The following is a 26,068-nucleotide window of genomic DNA, read 5'->3' as shown; positions in this document are numbered from 1 at the left end:
TGCATAGTTTTCGAGATAAACGCGGTTGAACTTTCAAAAAATCGAAAAATTGCAATTTTTGAACTCGAATAACTTTTGATTAAAAAATGAAATAGCAATTCTGCTTACCGCATTTGAAAGTTCAAGTCAAATTCTATCGGTTTCGAATATATACATTGCTAAAAATTTATGTGTTTATTGCTAAAAAAAAAGCTATAAACACATAGTGTTTCCCGTGCCTAATACATGCGTTTACATGCATGCTACGTAGAAATAGCCTCGCTTGCACTTGTACATACTCTACCTACTCGTTCGATTTTAAATGAGAAATCATTGAAAACATCACTCCAGCACTAGGTGTTTATACTTTTGTTTAACAATAAAATAATAAATTTTTAGCAATGCAAATAACTAAAACCGATATACTTTGACTTGAACTTTCAAATGCGGTAAGCAGAATTGCTATTTTATTTTTTAATCAAAAGTTATTCGGCTACAAAAATTGCAATTTTTCGATTTTTTGAAAGTTCCACCGCGTTTATCTCGAAAACTATGCATCCTACGAAAAAATTTGTAGGAACACTTTTTGGTTAGAATGGCCCAAAAATACAAAAACATGTCTTGTTTTGCGAGAAATCGCTGTTATGTAATTCCTCAACTTCTTTGTTTATAACAATCTTATCGACATCCGGATCAACTGTTACCCAAAAAATTCGTATTCTACGGGTCAAAATACATAAAAAAAACTTGGGTAAGTCCATCTGAATACAGGAGGCCGTTGTACCCCCCCTGGCGACAGGACTATTACGAACTAACTACACACAGAGCCAAATATATTATTTTTTTTTATAAATAAGCTCGATTCGTCGATTTTTTTTTAAAGCAAACTTGTCTATAACTTTTTCATTAAAGTTTGGTATTTCTTTTATAAGTGTTTTTTCTACTGACAACATGGTTAATGCTACAAGTCGGTCTTCAGTCAGGGAATTTCTCAAGAATGTTTTAATCCGTTTTAAACTCGAAAAGCACCTTTCAGCTTCTGCCGTACTCATGGGCACTGTAATTAGAATTTGAAGCAGTTTTACAGTTTCTTGAAAAGGCTCTGTTAAATTATTTTCAATTAAAAATTTTAAAAAAGGTATTGCCCCATTAATGTCTCTACAGTCTCTTCTAAAATAAATAACAGATAATTCAGTCTTCAAGCGCTCCCTATCTAAATTTGGATATGACGCGAGTTATAGTACAACGACCGCTACCATCCAGTATATTCTACCACGTGGAATCAACACGAGGCTACGCCGCGTCGCAGCGTTGAACATTCTGGACCTAATTGCGACGTATTGGACAGCAAGATCAGCAATTATAAAATTATAAAACACCATGTAAAAATCAATATTTTTCAGTCTGATTAAAATCTCTAAATAAAAGTCTAATTTAAATGTTAAAGTAAAGTCTGATTTTAAATTATTGAGTTGTATCTAAAATCTTTGTTTGTCGAAATAAAAGTTTTAATTGTGAAGTTTAGTTTTTTAAAAAAGTGTTTTTCCAAAGAACATTCATAATTGGCGCAGAGTCAGTACGGAAGTGGAAGAGTCTTTACAGATCCTTGTCACTTTTAAGTGTTTGTCCACTGTTCCAAGAACCAGCCCCAGGGAAACCGTTGCAGAGTTCACCCGAGGGAATTAGCAGTTAGAAATAGAAGTTAGGAGCCTTCAGGAGCAAAGGAATGCACATCGGCATCGTCTTTATCCTGTAAGCGATTTTTATTATTACTTAGAATTAAGAAGATTAATTTTTGAAAGAGATATTAATAAATCAGACTCCTCTGAGTCCTTAGATTGAATCAGAGCTAGATTAAGAAGATAAAAACAAAGATTTGAATAAATTAATAGAAAGATTAAAATAATTTAGAAATATCTACTCTAAGTCCTTAGATTGACTTTAGAGCCAGATTTAGAAATTTATTTAAAGAAAAATTTGAATAGCTTAATAAATACTATATATTAATAAACACTAGAGATTAATAGATAAATAATAAGCAGTTTAAAATTGATATATTTGAAATTACAATACGTATTTGACTATTGACTATATATATATTGAATTTTTTTTAAATATGGCAGTTCCACAATTTGACGTGAAAAATTTATGCATTCTTCCAAATTTCGACGGAAACCCAAATGAATTACATGAATTTATTAAAGTTTCTACAATACTTCTAAACCATTATTATGATAGACTAAATGCAGCTAATATCCAAAATAAATTTTTGCTTCATAGTATTATAAGTAAATTAACAGGTAGAGCCAAAGAAGTTATATCTGTATATGGATGCGAAGCTTTTGACGAAATAAAAAATGCATTAATTCAAAATTTTGGAGACCAGAGAGACGAAAATTCGCTTACAAGAGATTTAGTAAATTTAAGACAAGGAGCAACAGAATCTATCATGCATTTTTACGAAAAAATAATGGGACTTTTAAGCTGTATCAACAATTACTTAGAATTACATACTGTAAATGCCGACATTAAAAGAAGCAAACAGGAATTTTTCCGTCAACAAGCTCTTACAACATTTTTAGCAGGCCTACGAGAACCAATGGGCTCTGTTATCAGAGCAATGAGACCAGGAAGTTTAGCTACGGCGATACAATACGTACAGGAAGAAAATAATGTTAGATATCTTCAAAAAAATCAAATAAGTCAACCTTCAACATCAGGAAGAAGCGAAAATTATCAAGAACGCCGACCTCAGAGACAGCAAATGCCTTTACCTGTCCAAAAACCATTTTATCAACAGCAAAATTTTGCACCTCCGCAATGGCAGCAACCAATCAGGCAATTCTACCCACAGAATCAGTTTCAACAACCACATCGACAACAAAACTTCAACCAATTTAGACAAAATTCAAACCCTCCAGCATTCAGGACCCAGAACCAGTCAAATGTATGGGCACCCAAACCCGGACAGCCAAAGCAGCCTAGACCAACACCTATGAGTGGAATACCAGAAACCACAACCGGAGGCCGTCAAAAATTTACACCAAATTACCGAGCACAACCAAAATTCACCGTAGAAGAACTTTACAATATACAATGCCACGGAGATGAGCAAGAAGAGAATGCCGACTACAATGATTACTATGAACCCGAATACGACAATTTTCTACAAGATACATACGAAAATCAACCAACCGAATACGAAGAAAACGTAAATTTTCGAGAGGACCCACCAGAAGCAGCCGAAACGTAATTGAACTTCATTCATTTCCCGACAAGAAGGAGCTACCTTACATTGAAATTTCTGAGCCTTCTTTACGACTTTTAATCGATACAGGATCCACAAAGTCATTTCTTAATCCAGAAATAGCTTCTTCATATTTTCCAAATTATATAAAACACGAACCCTTCATCGTCACATCAATTTTTCAAAATTATTCCCAAAAATATTGTGCTGAAATTCCTTCATTTTCAGAATTTAATTCTGACAGCAAAATGAAATTTTATCTCTTCAAGTTTCATAAAACTTTCGATGGTCTTATTGGCCTCGATAATCTAAAACTCTTCGAAGCCCAATTAAACTTTCCTAAATCACTTCTAGTTACAAAAGATTCTACAATCCCTATCAAATATTATGAAACAAACAAAACACAATTTTATTCCATCCATTTGGAACCAAATTCAATTAGCCAAGTCAAAATTCCAGTCAAAGAAGAAAAAGGAACCATCATTATTCCAACTCAAAAGGTACAAGGCGTCGTAGTACGAGAAGCCCTTACTAACGCCGAGAACCACCTCGCCTGGACCGAAATTGCCAACTTCACGTCAGAACCCATTCACCTTTCTCTTATGGAACCACTCGAAAGCCAGGAAATAGACATTCAAGATTTCCATATATATTCTATGGAAACAACCTCCGGACCAGACTACAGACAAGATATAGACGACTTAATTAAAACCGAACATCTTAACGAAGAAGAAGAGGATCAAGTTCGTCAACTATGCCGAAAATTCTCCGATATATTTCATCAACCAGACACTCCTCTCAGCTTTACTAACGAAGTTAAACACCACATCAAAGCCAAGGATGAAGAGCCTGTATATACGAAATCATACCGGTATCCGTATGTGCATAAAGAAGAAGTAAAGAAACAAATTTCTTCAATGTTAGAGCAAGGGATCATTCGACCAAGCCAATCGCCATGGTCCTCGCCCATTTGGATTGTGGCAAAGAAACCAGATTCATCCGGTAAAATAAAGTGGAGGATAGTGGTAGATTATAGAAAGGTCAACGAGAAGACAATTGACGACCGATACAGAATTCCTCACATTAGCGATATTTTGGACAAATTGGGAAGATGTCAATATTTTACGACCCTCGACTTAGCGAGCGGATTTCATCAAATCGAGATGGCAGAAGAAGACATTCCCAAAACAGCATTTAATGTGGAAAATGGACACTATGAATATTTAAGAATGCCATTTGGACTTAAGAACGCTCCGTCCACGTTCCAACGTATGATAGACAACGTATTGAAGGGACTTCAAGGAGAAATATGTCTCGTCTATATGGATGACGTAATAGTATACTCAACATCACTACAGGAACACATAGTAAATCTCACAAAAGTATTCCAACGATTAAGAGAAGCCCGACTAAAAATCCAAGTTGACAAATGCGAATTTTTAAAAAAGCAAGTTCATTTTCTGGGACACGTAGTCACACAAGAAGGAATAAAACCGAATCCAGCAAAAATTGAAGCAATAGAAAAATATCCAATACCGAAAACAGCAAAAGAAATTAGAGGATTCCTTGGACTCCTGGGATATTACAGAAAGTTTATTCGAGACTTCGCAAAAATCACAAAACCTCTAACAAGATGCTTGAAAAAGGACGCAAAGATCGAACATACACCCGAATTCGTAGAATGCTTTGAAACATGCAAGAAATTATTAATGAATGAGCCTTTATTGCAATATCCAGATTTTTCCAAACCGTTTAACCTCACAACAGATGCCAGTAATTTTGCTATCGGAGCAGTACTTTCCCAAGGACCAGTTGGCAGTGATAAACCAATTGCCTTCGCTTCCAGAACACTAAATGAAACTGAGACCAAATACTCAACAATAGAAAAGGAAATGCTAGCAATGGTGTGGGCAACTAAGTATTTCCGACCCTACCTATTTGGAAGGAAATTTAAAATACTTTCAGACCACCGTCCCTTGCAATATCTATTTTCCCTAAAGGAACCCAACTCCAAACTAGTACGTTGGAGATTAAAATTAGAAGAATTTGACTACGAGGTAATTTACAAAAAAGGAAAAGCTAATACCAATGCCGACGCACTGTCTCGAATCGAAATTCACACAAAGGAAACTAAGGACATCGATTCACAAATTAAGGAAGTCTTTGACGACTTAGTAGGCATGGAAGACGATGGATGGTCAACGACTAATAATCCAGATGCAGATCGAATAATCGACGAGATTGTAGAAGAAAAAGCAACAGAATTAATCCAAAAAAACATCCCAGAAGACACTGTTGAAAACGAAGATCAAAACATCCAAGAAGACACTGTTGAAAACGAAGATCAAAACATGGATGAAGACGGAAATGAAACAATACATACAGCAGTAGAAAACCCAATTCTTGGTATACCTATTTCGGAAAAACCACTTAACTTTTACAATAACCAAATTATAGTCAAAATCGTCAACTACAATCCACGACCTCCAGCAATTATACAAACCTTTCCGAATAAAAGACGTTACCATATCCAGCTATCGAAAGATCAGCTAAAAGCTGATACCATAAAAATTTTTAAGGAACATCTCAACCCGAAAAAGAAGTATGCAAGTCTATTTGAAGCAGAAGAAGAAATTTTTGCAGAAATTTGCGAAATTATCAGAAAAACTTTTAAAAACAACGCATATGACTTAGTAAAATGTAACCTTTTATTGGAAGATGTTAATCTAGAAGAACAACAAAAAGAAATTATAAAAAACTATCATGAAGGTAAAACGAACCATAGAGGAATAGCTGAAACAGAATGCCAAATAAGAACAAGATATTACTGGCCTAATATGAAGAAAGACATAGAAGATATCATAAACTTCTGCGATATATGTCAAGAAAATAAATATGACAGACTTCCTCCCAAACAAAAATTTATGGTTACACCAACTCCCACTAAACCACTGGAAATAGTTCACATCGATTTATTCCAGGCTGATGGACAGAAGTTTCTAACCATAATAGACGCATTTTCGAAGTATGGACAAGCCTATCCAATAAATGGAGGAAACGCAATCAATGTACTCAACGCCCTACTAATTTTTATAACTCATCATGGACTCCCAACAATGATAGTAGCCGATAATGGTACGGAATTCAAAAATGGAGTAATACAAGAATTTGTAGACTCCCATAAAATCTCAATCCACTATACGACACCAGAGAATCCGCAATCCAACGGGATGATTGAGAGATTTCATTCTACATTAATCGAACATCTTCGAATCCTAAGGAACACCAAGGCAAAGCTCCCGATAAAAGAACAAATGCTATACGCTATAATTGGGTACAATAATTCCATACATTCCGCAACGAAGTTACGACCCATTGACATATTAAACGGCCATATCGACGCAAAAGATCCCTTTGACGTTGACATACAGAAAGTAATACTGAATAATTATATTCAAAATCATAGAGAGATAACAAAGGAATTATACAAGGAAGTAAATCAGCATATGCAAGAAAATAAAAATAAAGTCATCGAAAATAGAAACAAATCGAGACAAGACCCTATTACGTATAAACCAAGCACAAAAATTTATACCCGAAAAACAGTCACTAGGAATAAATTACTTCCACGATATTCTGCAAAACTTATAAAGAAAAATAACGAAGTTACTGTAAAAACATCAAAAGCTACAGTACATAAGAAGAACATAAAACATCAACCTAAATCAAAAACTGATTCGGAACCTTCCCCACAAGATCAGCCAGACGATAGGAAAGAAATTAAAGATAAAGAAACTGAAAAACAAACCAGAAATAATTCCCCTCAACCTGGGACAAGCAAGGATTTAGATTACTAACAGACAACAAAAAAAAATGATAAAGAAAAAAATAAATTTAACTTTTCAAAATATCCAGAGTTATTAAATTCAAGAGCAAACGTTCCAGATAAATCGCGAATACTTCCCAAAAATTAGGGCTACAGAAATTCAAACCATTCAGGATAGACCACATCCCTTTAGAAAAATTCCATAAACTCTCCGAAGGAAGAAGAAGAAGAACATCCAGAAAAAATAACCCAAAATTATGGAACCATAGCCATAGCCATTTTTTGGTTAACTCCTGTATAGATTTTTATTAAAATTATTTGCCTTGTATATGTTACAGATACAAAAAACAAATTCTAGCAACGATATTCCAAGAGATGCCAATCCAAAAGTTTTGTTCATCCCTTACAAAACTTCTTCAGGGGATGGAGTAGTTATAGTACAACGACCGCTACCATCCAGTATATTCTACCACGTGGAATCAACACGAGGCTACGCCGCGTCGCAGCGTTGAACATTCTGGACCTAATTGCGACGTATTGGACAGCAAGATCAGCAATTATAAAATTATAAAACACCATGTAAAAATCAATATTTTTCAGTCTGATTAAAATCTCTAAATAAAAGTCTAATTTAAATGTTAAAGTAAAGTCTGATTTTAAATTATTGAGTTGTATCTAAAATCTTTGTTTGTCGAAATAAAAGTTTTAATTGTGAAGTTTAGTTTTTTAAAAAAGTGTTTTTCCAAAGAACATTCATAATTCGCGCAAGTCAGGCTTAAATTATCATCTGGGAAATTAGCACAATAATTATCAAATTGCTCAGGATAAAGCAATGAAGTTGCAAGTAGGTGATTTTTAAAAGCAAATCTATCATTTGCACAATTTATGATTATATCACAAACTTCGATAGATGCTCTCCGATGATCTACTGGACTGTTATCCTTCCGTAACCTTTTAGTTGGTAATGGTTCAACGCATAAACTAGAACCTTGGTCAATGGTATCATCTATTGAATTTCTAACTGAATTCATGTATCTTTCGAAATCTGTCACCTTTTTATTGATTTCCAAAGGATCCGTTTTAGTCTTTTGAAGGGCATTATACAAAACGTCTACTTGTGGCATTATGCGATGGAAAAATGTTAACCAAAAAACAAAATTTTGATCCACTAGTATTCTTCGAATGGAAGACGCTGAACTACAGACAGCTGCCTTATCAAACGATTCTTCTATTTCTTCCATACATTCGATAAAAGAAGATCGATGTTCAAACACAACATTAACAGTTCGAATATTGAAGTTCCAGCGAGTTGGAGCGCCATGATGAATTTTCTTTTGGACGATTTTATCTAAAACTGCCACTCGTTGTGGCGAATTTTTAAAAAAGGTAGGGATTTCATTTAAATTTCCAAAAAAAAGTCTAACTTGAGAGTTTTCGGAACAAGCCTTAGACATTATTAAATTTAATTGATGCGCGTAACAGTGTACAAAATGAGCAAATGGATATTTTTCTTTGATTCTGGCTTGAACTCCTGCGTGCTGTCCACACATGACCGCTGCCCCATCATAACTCTGAGCAATTAGTTTATTATTTGAGTTTTCCAGGATAGGATCCAAAACACTGAAAATGTTTTTGCTTAAAGTATCTGCATTTAATTTTGAAGGTACCAAATATGTCCAAAATCGTTCTACCGGTGCTCCATTTCGACAATATCTAAATACTACAACCATTTGTGATTTTGCTGAAATGTCTGTAGTCTCGTCGGCCATGACAGCTAGATATGGAGATTCCCGAATTTCCTCCAAAATTTTATCCTGGCATAATTCCAACATGCAGTCCAAAATATCATTTTGAATTTCTTTAGAAATGCCCTTAAAAACCGTCGATTCTTCCAAGTGTTGTGCTAAAGTTCTATCCAATTCAGCAGTAAAATTTATGAGGCCGCGAAAAATTCCAGTATTGTCGGATGTTTGTGTCTCGTCGTGTCCCCGAAGCGCCAATTCGAAAACACTACAAAATTTTATGCAGTCTATAATTTTTGAGAGAACATACCTATTTTTTGTTACAGCTTCATTGAATTTTTGAATATTTATCCAGTATGCAGAATCTAACTGTTCTTTAATATTCACGGAGCCTAATAAAGCATATTCCATTTGATTGTGCAAATGATGCTTAGAAGTTTCGTGCTTTTTTATTTTATCACTTAAATGTACTAAGTCTGTTACACCAACTTGCGTCCATGACTTATCACCTCCAAGGAGTACAAAAGGAAAACAGAAAAGAGCGTTTTTTCTGTTGCAGCCACATATCCAACTATTTCTCGTATAAATATCGCAATTAAATTGTCGTTTGTAATTTTTCCCTCGGCTTGATCCTTCTTTTTCGATTTTAATATCCGGCAAAGGACGTCCTTTGCATTTTAATTCTAGTTTTTCGTCATAAGAATATTTAAAGAATCTCTTAACATTAATCAAATTATAAATAACATCCATCCTGAACAGCACTTTTATTCTCATATACTTAATATAAATACCAAATTACGTGCAGGACAACTTATTTTAACAGTCGTCGCGTCGCGATCACCGATTATTTAAAATTACAATAAACGTAGGTTTGTACACACTAGTTCGAACTGCGACAAATGCAGCTCAAATATTGCTTTCAGTCGTCGCCTGAAAAGTGTAGGCGAGGGTTGAGCGGGTGTTATCGGGGATATCTTTAACAGTTCACAGCTCGGAGTAGCACCGGTCCGGTCAAATAAGTGGGACTTGCTATCGCCATGAGTTAGATATAGAATTCCGTTCCAGCATATGCGCGTATACCTGAGTACGATACTTGCCTCAATTGTAGGGTACGGTGCAAGTGTATGGGCACACAGACTAACAAATAATACAAATATTGAAAAACTGAATAAAGCACAAAGAGGTTTCCTTGTTAGAATGACAGGAGCCTTCAGTACTACAGCAACATCAGCTTTAACAGTCTTGACTGGTGTAATGCCCATGCACTTGGAAGCACAAAAACGTGCATGTAGATATTGGCAAAGAAAAGAAAATTATAAAAAAATAATGCAATTAATGGGAATAGAAATCAGAACAAAAAGACAATTAGAAGAAATATTAAATAGAAAATGGCAAAACGAATGGAATAATTCACCTAAAGCAAGACGTCTCTATAATTTCATTCCAAATTTAAATAATATACCAAATTATTTTAACCCAAAAAAAGGATTAATACATTTTCTTACAGGGCACGGTCCGTACCCTACATACCTACATAGATTTAACTTAAAAGACAATGAATATTGTGAATGTGGAGAAATAGGCACACCAGAACACATAGTATTTATTTGCGAAAGACAAACAAATACACAAGAACTACAAAGAATGAGAAGAGACCTTCTTGGCATAAATATAAAAAATATAATACAAAATGAAGAATTATTTAATACATTAAACAATTTAGCGGACATAATATCAAAGAAACAATTAGAATTATATAATATTAGACGAAGAAGAAATCAAGTAAATAATATCCAACCTCTTTGAATTTAAATAAGAAATTATACAAAAAAAAAAATTAAAATTACCTATAAAAATATAAAATAAAATATTGGAATAATTAAATAAATATTTATATAATAAAAAATTAAAAATTAATATCAAATATAAAATAAAATAAATCAAAAATAAAAAAATTATTAATCAAACAAAAAAAAAATAAACTAAAAGCCTGAAATTTTAAAACTCAATGGTCTGAGGCTCACCGAAATACCATTAAGAATATCATAAAGTCGATTAGACCTGCACTTAAAATTATTCGTGACTATTTTTAGATGAAGAATGCTGGCATTTCTCATCTGAGAATGAGAAATGGGAGCACTTTTATAAAAATTATATGTTCAAAAAAAAAAAAAAATTAATAATTTATATTTTGTTTATTGGTTTTTGTTTATTTGTTATTATTTGTTCATTAGAATTATTTATTAGAATTGTTTACAATTTGTAGTTTTCATAATTAGTAGTAGATTAGGGCTATTGTTAATTAGTTAAATATAGAAAATTCTTAAAATAATAATAATGTAAAGATAAACTACTGTAATCCCATCAGGAAACGACCTGGATTAGTCACAAGAGGCCAGGTCATTTGTATAGTACTATAAATAAATAAATAAATAAATAAATATCGCCATGAGATGCGACGGACGACAGATTAAAATAAAGGAGGCCATGCACGAAAACCATCTAAATGAATTTAGATTTTATAAGTAGTGATATTTTTTATTTAATTTTCAAAATAATTTTGTTTGGATTATTTTGGTGGTTCTGCAGCTCCGCAGCACTTATATACCAACCGCCACTGCCGGTGACCCTGGTGCCCAACAACCCTTTAAATGACAGAAGAAAACATACCTTCGCAGTGACCTTGGGCACCAAGTTCTGTCGGTTCTGATAGCGTATTTGTTTTCTGTATCCGCAAACACAGCCCGAGTAATCTATTTGCATCAATTTAATGCCGAAAACCCTCAAAACTACAGAAGCTGACGTGCCCCAGCAGTGACACTGGACACCAGATGCTCCGGGGTCAGTTCTGATGGCGTATTTGTTTTTAGTTGACTCCAAAAACCTCCAAGTAATCTGTTTATATCAATCTAGTGTTGATAACCCTCTAACCTCCAGATGACGTGCCTTATAAGTGACTCTGCGTACTAGGTGCTCCGGAGGTCGGTTCTAATAGTGGAGTCGTTTTCAGCGACCCCATAATCACGCGATTAACAAAATCTGGCACTTAATAGGCTTATTTTTACATGTTTATGCAGTTTTGGATGCACTTTAAAATGCAGTTTGCATTTCCACCCACTTTTTTTACAGTAGACTTTTTTATATAGTAGAATACCATAGAAACAAAACTTGATAAACAAAATAACGGAAACAAGTAGAACATATGGACTGGATATTATAAACACAAGCAAAACCAAGCTAATGATTATCAGTAAGAAAAACATAACTGGAGCAAATCTGTATGTGAACCAAATAAGGATTGAACGTGTCTCACAATAGAACTACTTGGGCACTATAATCAATGAGTCGTGGGATAATACCCTAGAGATTATATGTCGCATCGGAAAGGCAAAAAGTGCATTCTTGACCATGAGCTCTGTGTTAAAGGGCCATAATCTCTCCCTAGAAACATAAATAAGTCTCCTTAAATGTTACGTGTACTTAGTGCTCCTATACGGAGTAAAAACATAGAGATTGAAGGTGGAAACTTTTCGAAACTTCGGGCCTTTGAGCTATGGTTGTACAGAAGGATTCTGCAGATACCATGGACAAACAAAGTCATGAATGAAAAAGTACTACGGAGGATGAACACAACTACAGATTTGGTCAACATCATGAAGGGCCTTAAATTGCAGTACTTGGGACAGATAATGAGAAATCAAGGCAGATACGAGCTACTCCAATGTATTTTGCGAGGTAAAATTGAAGGAAAAAGGGTCACAGGATGAAGAAGAATATCCTGGCTTGCTAACCTGAGAGCATGGTATAGAAAAACCTCAACACAACTATTCCCTATAGCAACCAACAAAATCATAATAGCCAGAATGATCGCCAGCGTTCGGAACGGACAGGCACCCTAAGAAGGAGAAGAAAACTTTTTCCTGACATCGTCCTGAACACAATGCAAAAAGTTGCAGGATTGCGGTGTTTTTAGTGCTAAATACCCTGGTTTAGATAGTTGACTATCTAATCACCTAGTATATTCCGTCACTAAAGTCATTCATTATTGTACTCATTTGCCCTCATTTGCGGCAGTAAAGAAACACTTTATTGTACTGAAAAAAGAATTTTACTTTACCTGCCCCAATTAATCAAATTAATCGAGATTGAATGTAAGTGGTCGATGGCAGTAATCGAATGGCGAGTATTTGAGTGAACTTAAAATTTATTTACTTTAATTATTAAAAATATTGTACATAATTTGCGATATTATCAATGTAAGTCTTCTTATTCTTCTTCTTTTTGTATAGACATGACTCTGTCTGTTTTTTCAATGTGCCTTTAGTAAGTTGTCGTTCCCTCGTTTTCGTGGTCTTCCCACTGATCGTCTTCCTATTGGGGAACCGTCTCTCGCTGTCCTGACTACCCTATTTGTTGTCATTCGGCTTATGTGGTCATTCCATTCTATTCTTCTTATGTTTCTTACCTAGTTATTAATGCTATACACCTTGCATCTCCGTCGTATATCTGTACTTCTAGCTCTGTTCCATAGAGTCTTACCATCGATTTTTCGAAGGGTTTTCATCTCCGCTGTTTCGAGCAATCTTTTTGTCATAAATTTATGTCAAAAAGTGAAATTTTGTAGTATTTTGTAATTATATTCATATAAAATAAATTAAAACTTTATTTAGTAATTATTCAATATTGATAACTATCGATTAAAAATCGTAAGCGGTCATCCTGCAAAAGTTATCTGTCATCACTGTCATGAATTTATCATGACGTCTAAAATTTAAAAAGTTCTTAAATTGTAAATTGCAAGTGTTAAAACCAATATCAAATTGTTGGCGATAAAATTTTATATGCACCACGTCAGTAAAGACTCTTTATCGAACTCGTCTGTTATTCGCCTCGCTCGCTAACGCTCGCTCTGTTCATAATATCAGACTCGTTCGATAAAGAGTCACTTTACTGACTTGGTACATAAATAACTATTATGTACTTACTTTTAATTCTCCAATTTGTTCCCAAAGCTCATAGAATTCCTGAAAATTGAGTTTTCCTGAAAGGTCAGTATCCGCTAATGCAACCATACTTCGACACAGTTCCTTTGAAAATATGTGTTGTTCTACAAAATAAGTACATCTAGATGACAGAGAAAAAATTTAAAAATACCTTGTTGATATAAAAAAGATAGATCGTGTAATTTTGTTACAACTTTGAGGTTAACAGTTGGTTTAATTTGTAATGAAAGGTGATGTATACGATTAAAGTGAAATCGTAATGTAAAGGGAGAAATAATGAGAACGCTCATCAAAGACATATGGCAAGATGAGAAAATACCCGACGACTGGAAGAAAAGTATAGTAGTGCAAAAATTACCGTGGAATTTCTCTACTATGTACAGCATATAAAGTCATCACGTATATAAATTTTTGATCCAGTTTCGATCTTCCTCGTCGGAAGCCCCTCTGATACTCTCCAATAATATTTTCTGCTAGTGGTTGGAGAGCTAGAAACTGGATCAAAAACTTACAGTCAAACAGATCTTGAAAAAATCATGGGAACACGATATTGATGTTCACAACGTGTTTGTAGACTTCAAACAGGCATACGACTCAGTCAAAGGGAACAAACTATACTATATATTGGCTGATTTGGCAATACCACACAAGCTAATAAGACACATTAAAGCCACAATGGATAAAACTCAGGCATGTGTACGAATAGAAAACCACCGGACAGACTTTTTCAAAATTTCGCAGGGACTACACCAGGGAGTTGGGCTGGCCCCAACATTGTTTAAGCTGGCACTGGAGTATGCGGTTAGGCAAATGCAAACTGGATGAGGAAACCTACTGACCAACCGAACGGTTCAACTGGCCGCTTATGCCGATGATATTGATATTATGAGTAGAACATCAACAGGAGCACAGGAAACATACGCAGAGTTAAAAACACAAACAAAAATACAAGGTCTGGAAATTAACACAGAAAAACAAAAATAATGACTCAGACGAGAAGAAATATAGTCCCACAAAACATTATACATGAAGATGGCATTGAAACGGTTGGAAATTTTACATACCTGGGAGTAGAAATATATGCCGACGGATCAGAAGATGGAGAAATACGGAAGAGAATAACGCATACAAACAGAGCTTATTTTGCTCTCTCCCATATATTTCGGTCTAAAAGTGTCCACCGAAATACAATATGAGAATCTTACTTACTTACTTACTTAGTCCTAAGCCTTTCTACCTTTAGGTGTAAGGCTGGTGGAGTTGAGTTTGGCATTGTAGTCTCCATGCTTTCCGATCTTGCGCTAGGTTTCTTGCACTTTCCAATGTCAATCCCTTCTTCTCGACTTCTTTCCTGATTTCATCTACCCACATAACTCTTGGTCTCCCTCTTTTGTTTTTCCCCTGCACTCTCGTTTCGAACACTCGTTTTGTTAGCCTCTCGTTCGACATTCTACACACGTGCCCGAACCATCTAAGTTGTCCTTCTACTATTTTTTCATTGATTGGTTCTAGTTTTAGGTTTTGTCTAATTGTTTCGTTTCGTATTTTGTCTGTCCTTTTTCTGTTTGCTATTTTCCTCAGGAACCTCATTTCCATAGCATTGACTCTGGATTTTTGTCTCCCCGTCAATGTCCATGTCTCGCTGCTATACATGATTGTTGGTCTAACTACTGATTTAACGACTGCCGTTTTTACTTTTTCCGGTATCCCTTTTTTCCCAAAAAATGTTGTTTTCATAGTGTTAAATAAGCTTCCTGTTCGTCCCATTCTCTCGTTTATTTCCATGTCTTGTTTACCATTTGATTCGATTATTACTCCTAGGTATTTAAAATATTCCACTTGCTCTAGTTGTTTCCCGTCTAATTCTATTGCGTGTGTCTTCCTCGTATTTGAAATTATCATTGTTTTTGTTTTCTCTGTATTAATTTTCATATTTATGTTTGATAGTTCTTCTTCTAGGATTTCAAGATTGTTCTGTAAGTCTTCTCTGTTTTCTGCTATCAATACCATGTCGTCTGCAAATAGTAGCTCCGATAGTTGAGTCTGTTTCATTTGCCAGTATCCTAATGTTAGTTTTCTCATTCTTCTCTTGGCTTTCTTTATCGCTTCATCCAGTACCACTGAGAATAGCAGTGGACTCAGCACGCATCCCTGTTTGACGCCTTGACTTGTAGAAAATTCTCTGGATTCCTCGTTATTGGTTCTTACTGTATTTGTATTATTTTTGTACATATCCTTTATTACTTCTATTATGTGTCTGTCGACTCCCCTTTCTGTTAGTGTCTTCCAAACGTCCTTTCTTCGGATTCTGTCAAACGCCTTTTCCAGGTCAATGAAGCACATATGTATCTCTCTATTTTTCTTGATTACCTTCTCACTTACTTGTCTTAATGTGAATATTAGGTCTTGCGTGCTTCTGTCCTTCCTGAATCCACACTGTGTGTCTTCCATAGTTGTTTCTATTTGTGTTTTTATTCTTGTCTCTAGTATTCTTGCTAATACCTTCCCAGGGATACTTGATATGGTGATACCTCGGTAATTATTACAGTTTCTCTTGTCTCCCTTTTTGTGTATTGGTAATATAATGTCTTTCTTCCAGTCCTTTGGTAATTCTGCTCTATTTATGATATCATTCATTAGTTCTTTCATGCTATCCATTCCCTCTGTCCCCATGAATTTTATCATTTCCGGGGTGATATGATCCTTGCCTGGTGCTTTGCCCAGTTTTACTCTTTCTATTGCTTTCTCTAATTCCTCTCTTGTTATGGATTCCACTTGTTGTTCTTCATTCCTTTCTTGTATCTCCCCTATGTTGTCCTTGTCTACATGAGTTAGCTCTTTGAAATGTTCTCTCCATCTTTCCATTATTTGTTTTTCTTCTGTTAGTACGTTTCCATTCTTGTCTTTTATATTCGGCATCGTGTGCTCTTTCTTTTGTCTGAGTTGTTTTAATGCGCCGTAGAAGAGTTTTTGGTTTTCCCTATAATTTTTTGTCATTTTTTGTCCAAATATCTCCCATGACCTTTCCTTTCCTGCTTTCACCGCTATTTTAACCTCTTTCCTTTTTTCTTTATATGCTTCGTAATCTTCCGGGTGTTTTGTGCTTAGGTATCTTTTCTATTTGTCTTTTTTGTTCTTTATTTTCTCTCGTATTTCTTCCGTCCACCATTCTGTTCTCCTCATGTTAGTGTTTGCTATTTTTGCTTTCCCGCAAGTTTCCTCAGCTGCTTTGATTATGCTGGTTTTTAGATATTCCCATTTTTTTTCTATATTTGTATTTTTTGCCCTACCTTTCAAAGTATTATCTAATTTTTCTTGGAATTTCTTCTTATATATTTCCTCTTTTAATTTGTAACTTTTTATTTTTTCATTTACTACCTTTCTTCTCTTTTCTTCTTTTTCCTCTGTTGTTCTCATTCTCATTATTACTAGATGGTGGTCACTGCCAATCTCCGAGCCTCTTTTCACTTTCGTATCCTGTACTCTTTTCCATTTGTTGCTGCTTACCAAAAAGTAATCTATGATTGATTTTTCGTTTCTGCTGTCTTGTACTCTCGTGTATTTGTGTACTTCTTTATGTTTAAATTTTGTATTTGTTATAACTAGTTTATTCTCCATACATATTTCTATTATTCTTTCACCATTTCTGTTTAGCATTTCTTCTCCTTCTTTTCCCATGCACTCCTCTATTCCGCTGTTGTTGTTTCCGACTCTACCGTTTAGATCTCCCATTACAATTATGTTTTCTTCCCCATTATCAATTTGCATTTGGAGCTCCTCGAAAAATTTATCTTTCTCTTCCTTTCTTGCATCTTCATTTACTCCGTAGGCTGTTATTATTGTCCATATTTCTTCGTCCATCAGTTTAATTTTCACCGATAATATTCTCTGGTTAACATATGTTTCTTCTATAACGTGTTGTAGTCTATTCGGTGCAATTATTATCCCGACTCCTTCTTTTGCTCTCTCTTTTGTATCCGCTCCTACCCAAAGTAACCAATATCCTTTGTGTATTTTCTTAAGACCTTTTCCTTTCATCTTCGTTTCTGTTATTCCTAGTATTTCTATTTTTTGTCTTATCATATCTTCTACCAGTTCTTCCTCTTTTCCATTGATGCTTCTCACATTCCATGTTCCCATTTTTATCTCTCCTTTTTTCTGCAATCTAGCTTTCCCCTTTTTCCTATTTTCATCCTTGTTTACCTTTGCATCATCTTTTTCCCTATCGCTTTTCCCATTCATTGCCTTGGTTGTCATTGTTGTGGGTCCGGTCTCATTATTTTCTTTTAGTTTTTTGAAGTCCCTTCCCCGATATTTCTGTGAGTTAGTATAAGTTTCTCTTTATTATGGTCCCATTTCCACTCCTTTCCATTAATCTCCAGTTTCATATATCCTATCTTCGTAGTATTACCTTTGTCTTTTTCTTCTTTTGCCATTTTCCTAATTTTTGCTTGTATTTCCCTTTCCTTTCTTGTTAAATCTGATTCTATATACACCTTTTGTCCCTGTAGATTTTTCAGTTTTCCTTTGTTTTTTAGTACACTCATCTTATCCGTTAGGTTTTCCATTTCTGCTACAAAGATTTGGTCTCCGATCTTCACCGCTCCTCTCAGTCTGACCTCTAATTTCAGATTTCTTCCTATGAAGTGTTCTACTGACTCCTTTACAGGCTTTCCGTCGGTAGCATCTAGTGTTAGGCCTTTTAATACTATATTATTTCTCCGTCTATCTTTTTCCAATTGTTCTATTCTATTGTTTGCCATTTTTAAACCTTCTTCCAATTTTTCGTTTTTTTCTTTCAGCTCCTTAATATATTCCATCGTTTCTTTTTGGTCTTTCCGTATGGTTCTTATTTCTGCCATCATTTCATCATTTTTCCACATAACTTCCCGCATCATTTTTATCATCTCTTCATTTGTGTCGTTGCTTTTATTCGGTGTTCGTCTCGTCAGGTTACTCTTTTCAAAATATAATTTATCTTCTTTATATTTTTTCTTCTTAGATTCTTCGTCGCCACTATCAGATAGTTCTTCATTCTTTCTATAGGTTTCCTTTCGGATTGTTCCTGTTCCGCCACTGGCCATTTTAAATTAAATGTTAACCTCAGCACTAATATAAATATTATTATTATACACTTAGAAGTTTATTTTTATTTCGCACAAGAACGCTTTTTAAGTTTAACGATTATCGATAACGATAGGTCTTTTAAAAAACCGGTGTTTTTATTGTGATAGGTTTCGAATTCGAAATTACCTTATCGCCAATACACCTGCCACACGACCTCTCGCCTCGCTTGCCAAACTCGAACTCCTATGAGAATCTATTAAACTTTAATTCGACCAATAACATGCTATGGCAATCAATCCTGGGTCCTGCAAGAAACATCCAAAAACAAATTCGACACATTCGAAAGGAAAGTATACTGAGGAGAATACTAGGGCCTGTGAGGGAAAACGGAATATTCAGAAGTCGATACAACAACGAACTTTATCAACTTTATAAGGAAGCACCCCTGTCAGACTTCATTAGAATACAAAGATTGCAATGGGCCGGACATGTGATAAGAATGGGAGAGGATAGGCTACCAAAAAGAGCACTGAATGCTAGAATGCAGGAAAAGAGACCGGTTGGAAAGCCAAGAAAGCGCTGAGAAGATACAGTAAACAGCGACACATACGCCCTTTTTGGAGTCCGTGTATGGAGAAGGGCAGTCACAGACAAGCAAGGGTGGAGGCAAAAAATAAAGGAGGCCAAGGCTCAATTTGGGCTGTAGTGCCGTAGAAGAAGAAGAAAGGTGATGTATACGATTAAAGGGAGATCGTAATATAAAGGGAGAAATAATGAGAAACGGCACTAAATACAGATTACTGAAAATAATCCTTCATGGCAAAATATTCGGAAAGCGAGGAATTTGAAGAAGAAGAGTATCATGATTAAAAAGCCTCAGAAAATTGTTCCCCACAACAACAACTAATTTATTTAAAACATCAGTTAATAAAATAATTATAGCCAGAATGATCGCCACTATTCGAAACGAATAGGCACCAAAAAAAGAAGAATATCCTAGGGCAGCGGTTCTCAATGTGTGGTACATGTACCACTGGTGGTACATACCATTATTGGCGGTGGTACACAAAACACAGAAAAAATTAAAATAGTACTTAGTAAGTATTGATAACACAATTTAAAAATATAGGTGGTATGCTTTTTCTCATGAACATCTTTCAGTGCGTCACAGTTTTTCGATTTCATTCTAACGCATTAAATTGTATGTGACAGAAAAAAACGCACGTCGTCGGTGATTACATTTCATCGGTGACATTTCTAACATTTATTCTAGTTGTCAATAGATGGCGCTATAATCGAAAAAAAATATTTACGAATTATATAATATATCTACGAATATAATCTGTACAATTTATAAGACTATACAAAACAAAGAAAATACCATTTTATAAATGCAATAAACACAATTGATTTGTTTCTATGCCAACTTGCAAATAAAATGTGACAACTGTCAGATTTAACTGAAATGTCATGTCACTAAAATGTATATTATCACTGACTTACCTTTTTTTCTATCATTTGTGACGCACTGAAAAATGCTCATGAAAATAAGCATACCAAAAATAAAACAAAATAACTATAGGTGGTACATCACTCAAAAAGGTTGAGAACCGCTGTCCTAGGGCATAATAAGCAGGCGTTATGGCCTATAAAGCTCTGTTATGAAAATGTGCCAATATTGTGGTCTCATTTATGTCAGCTATGTTATTTTTCCATTTTCAGTGAAATGTTTTGTACTTTTTGTCGTACAATGGCCTAGATTGAAGTGGCCATAAATACCTATACTTAATTGCACTTTCTCGAATATTTTCTGGTAAATCGATAACTGAATATAAATCCAACTAACAACTACATAAAGGAAAAGTCAAACAATAAGGAATGCACGTAATTTTCCCCTTGTTGTCATATTCTAAATTTGAAAAAAATATAGTGGTCCATTCTTTCACGGTTTTTGCTCTAAATTTTTAAGAACCGCTTGGATTGACATGAAATTTGGCATACGTATAGGTCACATGTCAAAGAAAAAAAGTGATATTGTGTCAATGTGTGCTTTTTGGGGGTAACTTTCACCCCCTCTTGGGGGTGAAAAAATATATGTCCAAAATAAGTCCGGAAATGGGTAAACTGACTAATTTTAAGTAACTTTTGTTCTATAGAGCTTTTTCGTCAAGTCAACACTTTTCGAGTTATTTGCGAGTGAATATGTTCATTTTTCAACAAAATAACCACATTTTTAGACGGTTTTTCTCAAATAACTCAAAAAGTAAGTATTTTGTCCAAAAAAAAAACGTTCTTACCAAAAATATAGCATATAAAAAAGTTAAAAAAATGGTGTACGCGTTAGGTCTCTGGATCTCGTAGAACCAGAGTTATAGCCAATGAAAAATATATTCATATTCACCAAATTTCAAATAGAATATTTCGACGTAAAATATCCAAAAATTAAGCAGTTTTTGGAAAAAACCCATTATAACTTTTTTAAAGTGTTTAAAAAAAGCTTTATTTCTGTTTTATAAAAAGTATCTAGCTTTAAATTTAAGCAAGTTACGCTCAAAATAAAGTTGGTCCCTTTTGTTTTTGCAAAAAAAAATCGGGAAGACTACCCCCTAACTAGCAACTTACATGAAATTAATCGTTACCGCTCCACAAATTATTTTACTTATATTGTGTTTATATGATCTGTAAGTTTCATCGATTTAAAGAGCTTATTTTTGAAAAAATTTGGTTTCAAAGTAAAATGTTTAAAAATTAAAATTTTGAAAAATATGCTTTTTTTCAAAATAACTTAAAAATTGTTAGAGATACCAAAAATCTCGAAAAACAAAAAAAGTCAGATTTGCTTTTCTGAATATCAATTATTTTTTTGTTTTTCTGTTAGACAAAAATTGATTGAGATTTGGTGTTTCTAAATTTGCATACATTCGTGGTCAGTGACTCGTTCAACCCCTTTTAACTACAGCCCTTTCAATAATAAGGTCTTTGAACCGATGAAACTTACAGATCATATAAACAATATATACACGAGTCAAGAAACTTGTGAAGTCGTAACGGTTAAGTTCATTTAAGATACTAATTAGGGGGTGATTTTCTCGATTTTTTTACCAAAACCAAAAGGGACTAACTTTATTTTGAGCGTAACTTGTTTAATTTTGATGCTAGAATTTTTTTTATAAAACAAAAATGTGACTTTTTTTAAACACTTTAAATAAGTTTTAATGAGTTTTCCCCGAAATGTGCTTCATTTTTGGTTATTTCACGTTAAAATATTCCATTTGGAATTTGACGAATATGAACCTATTTTTCATCAGCTATAACTCTGCTTCTACTAGGTGTAGAGACGTGATATATACACCATTTTCTTTAATTTTTTACACGCGATATTTTTGCTAAGAATGTTTTTCGACAAAATACTTACTATTTGAGTTATTTGCGAAAAACTGTCTAAAAGCGTGGTTATTTTGTTGACAAAATGAACATATTCACTGCCAAATAACTCGAAAAGTATTGACTTAGTGAAAAAACTCTATAGAGCAAAAGTTACTTAAAATTAGCCAGTTTATCGATTTCCTGACTTTCTTTGGACGAATATTTTTTAAATAAGTTGTTGTGGACATTATTGTGTTGAGGTGGGTTTCACCCCAACACAATAGTGTTGGGTCACTCCCAGGTGTGAAACCCACACCTAGGAGTGGGTTTCACACCCTCTTGGGGTGAAACCCACTCCCAGGGCAAAAGCACATATCGGCACAATATCACTTTTTTTCTTTGATTTGTTAGCTATGTGTATGCCAAATTTCCTGTCAATCCAAGCGGTTCTTTAAAATTTAGAGGTTTTGCAATATTTTACCGTTAAAGAACGGACTATAGGTGTAGGGAATAATCAGATTTTTTTTGACATGTCATTCATGTTACAGTGAGCATTTCATTGGGTAGAATTAGTGACGAATTTATATGAGGTCATTATTATACTTGGAGAAATTGTAAATGGTAACTGACGTCTGTCATAATATTGGAGGTTAAATATAATGTCAAATTAGTATTTTCAAATTATATTTAATTTATTTAGTTTAAATTATAACGACAGTTTATTTTTTAACTCTTTCCCTTCCCTATTCTTGATTGGTCGGTTAGGTTCGTAATAGTTTTGTTGTATGGTAGGTTTAGTTGCTGGCTAAATGGACACATCTCCCAAAGGCCATAAAAGAAGAAGAAAAAAATAAAGGAACAAAAGTCTTACATAACGTTCTCTATTATAACATGACTTTTTATGGCACTTTTATTACAGATAGTTATCTTTGTCATAAGAGAGATTTTGCACCTCTTATTTTGCAATTCCATTATGGTTATCGTTATACTACGTCTGCGCAGTAGCGAATATATGATCCGTTATCGTTATTAAACATAAGGGATTCCGTAATTTACGGAGGTTTAAAGTAGTGCTTATCGTTATCGTTATAGTAATGGTTAATGCTTTGCTGCCATAATGTAAAAAAAAATCAGTAAAATTATATTTACATAGATTCTAATTTTGATTACCTATAAATAAAAATATCAAAAACTGTTCAAGTATATGCTTGAAATTACAGTAACGTTGTGAAGTGAGGTTATGTTTAAATAACGATAACGATGACACGAAAAACCTACTTGACAAGCTGCAAAAACTCTGCTTTTTAACGTTGCCGTAATCGTTATGCTTAATAAAGTTAACCATAGCGGAGCCAAAATCAGCGGTTATTTTAAGAGGTGCAAAATCTCTCTATAGTTTGTTATCTTAAAGACAAAAAGAAACAGTGTAACCGGTAGCTGTTTTCGTAAATACACATATGTTTTTTATTCGGCAACAGCGCTTTCCTGCTAAACCTAACGGTAGGAAAAAAACTAATACATCGTGAGCGTACTGGGAAAATCCACTAACTCCATTTTTTTCAAATTTGATATTTTAACACCATTAAATCCACAAACATCAATAGTTAACAGGAAAAACCATATATCTCCAAATTCGTCATCCCCCGTGCCTAAATCTTTATATTCAATGACAAAGAAAATCAACTAACTCCATCTTTTTCTAAGCTTTCATGAATAAAATAATGTTTTTCCAAATATTTTTATGTACATGTATGTGCACACCACCTGCGGTTAACACCCTCCAATTTCATATCCAGGTACCACAACTTAAACAGCCAGTATACCCGATTTTTAAGAGGTAAGGTATAATAATGTTTAAATGCGTTTTTCTCAAAACGTTACTTTTGTTAGTTAGTGAATTTTCCCAGTACGCCCACGATATGAGGAAAAATGAATTGAATTTGTTTGCCGTCAAGTTTGTATCAGTGGGTTATGATGTCATTAAATCTATAACGTGCATTACTAATTGTTTAACTTTTAGTATAATAATATAATCAATAAATTTCAAAATATCAACAACTGTCATAGACTTCTTCTTCTTAACGTGCCCTATCAAGTCCCCTTGACGTTGGCGATTAACATGGCGAAACTGTCTCTGTCTCGAGCTATTCTAAATAGGTGTTCTGCTTTCTTTATTCCTGTCCACTCCCGGATATTCTTCAACCAAGAGGCCTGCTTTCTACCAATTCCTCTGCGTCCTTCGATTTTACCCATCATGATAAGTTGAAGAATATTATACCGGTCTCCCCTTACTACGTGTCCAAAATAGGCCATCTTTCTATGTTTGATGTTATCAAGCAGCTCGCGGGTAGCATTTGCTCTCTTAAGGGCTGCCACATTTGTCAGCATAGCCGTCCATGGTATTTTCAGTATACGCCTGTGCAGCCACATTTCAAAGGCCTCCAAACGGTTAATGGTGGATATTTTTAATGTCCATGCTTCGACACCATACAAGAGGACTGACCAAATGTAGCACTTAATGATGTGCTTTCGAAGTTGAAGTTGCAGGTATCATTACAGAAGAATGACCTCATTTTTAAAAATGTCGTGCGGGCTATCTCGATTCTACATTTTTTATCTCTTTATCTGGATCTAGTTGTTCAGTAATATGACAACCAAGATATTTAAAACTGGGTACTCTTTGAATTATATGACCATCAACATATAACCGTGAATCTTGATGGGTCAAACGGCTAAATACCATGTATTTTGTTTTTGAACAGTTTATATTTAGGCCAAACTCTCTTCCCACTGTGTCAATGGCATTTAAAAGGTGTTGTAATCCATTCATATCATCACTTAAAATAACGGTATCGTCTGCATATCTGATTGCATTTATCAGAATTCCATTAACTTTCACACCCCATTCCAAATTATGCAGCGTTTCCTTAAATATTCTGTCTGAATATAAATTGAATAACAGTGGGGACAGTATACAACCCTGTCTGACACTTCTTTGTATTTTGCATATTTCTGTGGATTTTCCATTTATGCAAGCTGTCGCTGTTTGGCGCCATTATAATTTTTCTATGATTCGTACATCTTGACTATCAACTCCTTTATCCTTTAATATTTTAATTAATTTGTGATGTTGGACTCGATCAAAGGCCTTCTCATAGTCAATAAATATAATATGTCATAGTCTACTGTTGCTTTTAATAACATTTTATTTGTCTTAGATCACTATAAATATGCATATACAACGATGAGTGCGCTAAGGACCGACAAAATAACGCAAAAGATGGAAAAATATTAATTTGTGAGATCGTTTGAGATAAAGCTAGTTCTTCTAAGTACTTGGCTAGTTGACTTCAGTGATAATTCTACGTAAAACGTCGAAAAACATTCTATTGTAATTGCCTAGATTAGAACAATTGATTGAATAAATTAACACAATATTTTAGTAAAAAATATTAATTAGTACTAAACGTCATACGTGTAATAATGACTGAAGATAAGTAACTAGCTCTTAAGCTAACGTCTAAAGGTGGGAGAATATCAAATAATGTAATGTAAATTTATAGGCTTCTATGACGATCATTTCCCACCTCTGATAGTTTTATCTCTTTTTATTGCACAGCGTATTATGTTTTCCATGTTTTGCGTTATTTTGCCAGTTTTTAGCGCACTCGTCACTGTATGTTTTGTAGGTGCAGTAAAATAAAAAGTAAAAACGTCTCAACTTTACTTTTTATATTATGTGAAGTGAAAAGTAAAATCTTGTATGTACCACTGGCGTTACCGGATGATTACGCCATCGAACGACATCCATCCCTCAAGCCAGAAGCTCTCTGGCTGG

At 34.3% G+C, this 26,068-nt stretch overlaps 1 protein-coding gene across 1 annotated transcript in view; it reads right to left on the bottom strand.

Moving 5' to 3' along the window:
• Positions 1-26,068, bottom strand: part of LOC114330441 (calpain-A) — a 134,812-nt gene that overhangs the window by 17,587 nt on the left and 91,157 nt on the right. Inside the window, exon 12 of the mRNA XM_028279778.2 lies at positions 13,780-13,901. Coding sequence (XP_028135579.2) covers positions 13,780-13,901 — 122 coding nt within the window. The remainder of the gene's footprint in view (positions 1-13,779; positions 13,902-26,068) is intronic.

The sequence above is a fragment of the Diabrotica virgifera genome, chromosome 6 (assembly GCF_917563875.1).
Source record: "Diabrotica virgifera virgifera chromosome 6, PGI_DIABVI_V3a".
Classification (NCBI taxonomy): Eukaryota; Metazoa; Arthropoda; class Insecta; order Coleoptera; family Chrysomelidae; genus Diabrotica; species Diabrotica virgifera.
Note: the sequence above shows the minus strand (reverse complement) of the source record. Positions and strands in the feature narration are given on the sequence as shown.